Source organism: Opisthorchis viverrini, assembly GCF_000715545.1.
Source record: "Opisthorchis viverrini unplaced genomic scaffold opera_v5_232, whole genome shotgun sequence".
NCBI lineage: Eukaryota > Metazoa > Platyhelminthes > Trematoda > Opisthorchiida > Opisthorchiidae > Opisthorchis > Opisthorchis viverrini.
In genome coordinates, this window is record NW_008751891.1 from 545,050 (window position 1) to 546,763 (window position 1,714).

Below are 1,714 nucleotides of genomic sequence, written 5' to 3' on the forward strand. Positions count from 1 at the left end.
CTCCCTGGATTGTAAGTGGCGTGTTCAGTGACTGCACGTCCACAAGCATGACCTTACACTTTGTGGGTGCAAAGTGCATACCAAAGGACGGGATGACTTTGGTCAGTTCATCCAAGAATACTTGCGCCTTTTCCTCCTCTTCGAACATGAGAACGATGCCGTCTGCATATTCCAGATCGACAAGGTTTTCTTCACAGGCTTTTTGAACACACTCTCACACGTCCGGAAGTCTGATAATACAAAGAACGTATTATGTTTACAAACTTCTGGGGCATTCCTTGGTGGGCAAGCGTGTGGGGCATTCCTTGGTGGGCAAGCGTGTTGGTTTAAAATTTTACTGGTGAAACAGGTTGGATGACGGAAACAAAGTTGTGCACGTTACTGGATCTGGAAGTATTGTTGCTTGTGCGTCACGAGTTGCAACATAGCTCGAAGGCAAGTGTTCATAAATTCAGAGAGAACAGTATTACTTCTGAAGGGTGGTGTACCAAGAGACTTCATACAGCTACGCTCCTGGTATCAAGTCATTAGAAACCCAGTGTCCGCCCTTCATCTTTGACGGGTGGACTCAGCTTAACCGCATCACCCGAAATTATTTAGAGATTCATCATCATCGTCATTATCATCATCATGAGACAGCAACAAGTGTTGACAGTGGTCCTTCACTGCCGTACAACTACATGGTTTATCTAATTGCATTAAAAGCCTTAGAGAGAAAAGAGGACAAAAGGGCGGATGAAGGAAGGGATCTGGTGCCGGTCTATTGCAAGCATTCTGACGTGTCTACATTTATAAGCGCACAGCCAGACAATTTCGAAAGGAAACTGACTGCAAAAACGTCACTGACATCAGTCAGTCGCCATCTCTTGCAATGTCTCCAGCAAAGTGTGGGAGGGGTTACGGGGACCACATTCTAAAAGGCGTCATACACCCAAAACTCTAAGTAATCTCTTTCACACCCTTGTGCCAAGTCATACGTTGTCCACCATTTTGAAGGTGGCACAGAGTCAAGCCATAAGAATTGCGCTTACCAGAATACTTAACTGTAATTGGACCTCCTGTGCTACATACCAAGATTATAATGTGCACTGGGGGAGCCGAACGAATCGATTGAACAAATGCGAAAAAATTGGTGCGTGCAGAATTCAATAACCAACCATCGATTTACCTCAATTTCCCAAGGCAACCAGCCAGTTCAACGAATCTCTGAAGATGCAACTACCAGCGGCAAAATCTGCAGAGTGCGATCTGCTTTTGATAAGAGCGAGTGACACTGTAGGCAGCTTAGAGACCAACACTTGATTTGATCATAATGAGTGGCTTTCCAGATAGACACCATGGTGATGACGCAAGCTTCTGTAGGGGCATGGGTTGATCGCCCAGCTTTTGGAGAACGTACCTAAACCATTGCAGATGGTCATGCTAGGTGTACGCGGTTAGCTGTAAAAACCCATTGGTCCGCTTTGTTTTACGATGGCCCTCTGTCAAAAACGGAACCTCCAGGCTCCAGACAGGCAGTGAACAGGTCTCGCATGCATACAAAAGATCAAGGTGAATGATGGCTCTGGTTCCTTCGGATTTCGCCTCCGAGAGGAAGAAAGCGTGCCTCGCACTATCAGCCAAGATATTCACTTTAACCTTCAGAAGTGAGTGTTATATAATGAAGTTGTGTTTAACTTTTTTACTTGCTATTCGTTGAGCTAATTGTGTTTCC

General features: G+C 45.4%; 2 protein-coding genes across 2 annotated transcripts in view; both read right to left on the bottom strand.

The window, feature by feature from the left end:
• T265_14658 (hypothetical protein) overlaps positions 1–302 on the bottom strand; it is a gene marked incomplete at both ends in the record, with an annotated part of 4,289 nt that extends 3,987 nt beyond the window's left edge. Inside the window, 2 exon segments of the mRNA XM_009174654.1 lie at positions 33–211; positions 219–302. Of these exon segments, the coding sequence (XP_009172918.1) occupies positions 33–211; positions 219–302 (263 nt within the window).
• A 458-nt stretch (positions 303–760) lies between these two features.
• The window catches only part of T265_08758 (hypothetical protein), a gene marked incomplete at both ends in the record, with an annotated part of 6,038 nt that continues 5,084 nt past the window's right edge, over positions 761–1,714 (bottom strand). Inside the window, one exon of the mRNA XM_009174647.1 lies at positions 761–913. Within this exon, the coding sequence (XP_009172911.1) occupies positions 761–913 (153 nt within the window). The remainder of the gene's footprint in view (positions 914–1,714) is intronic.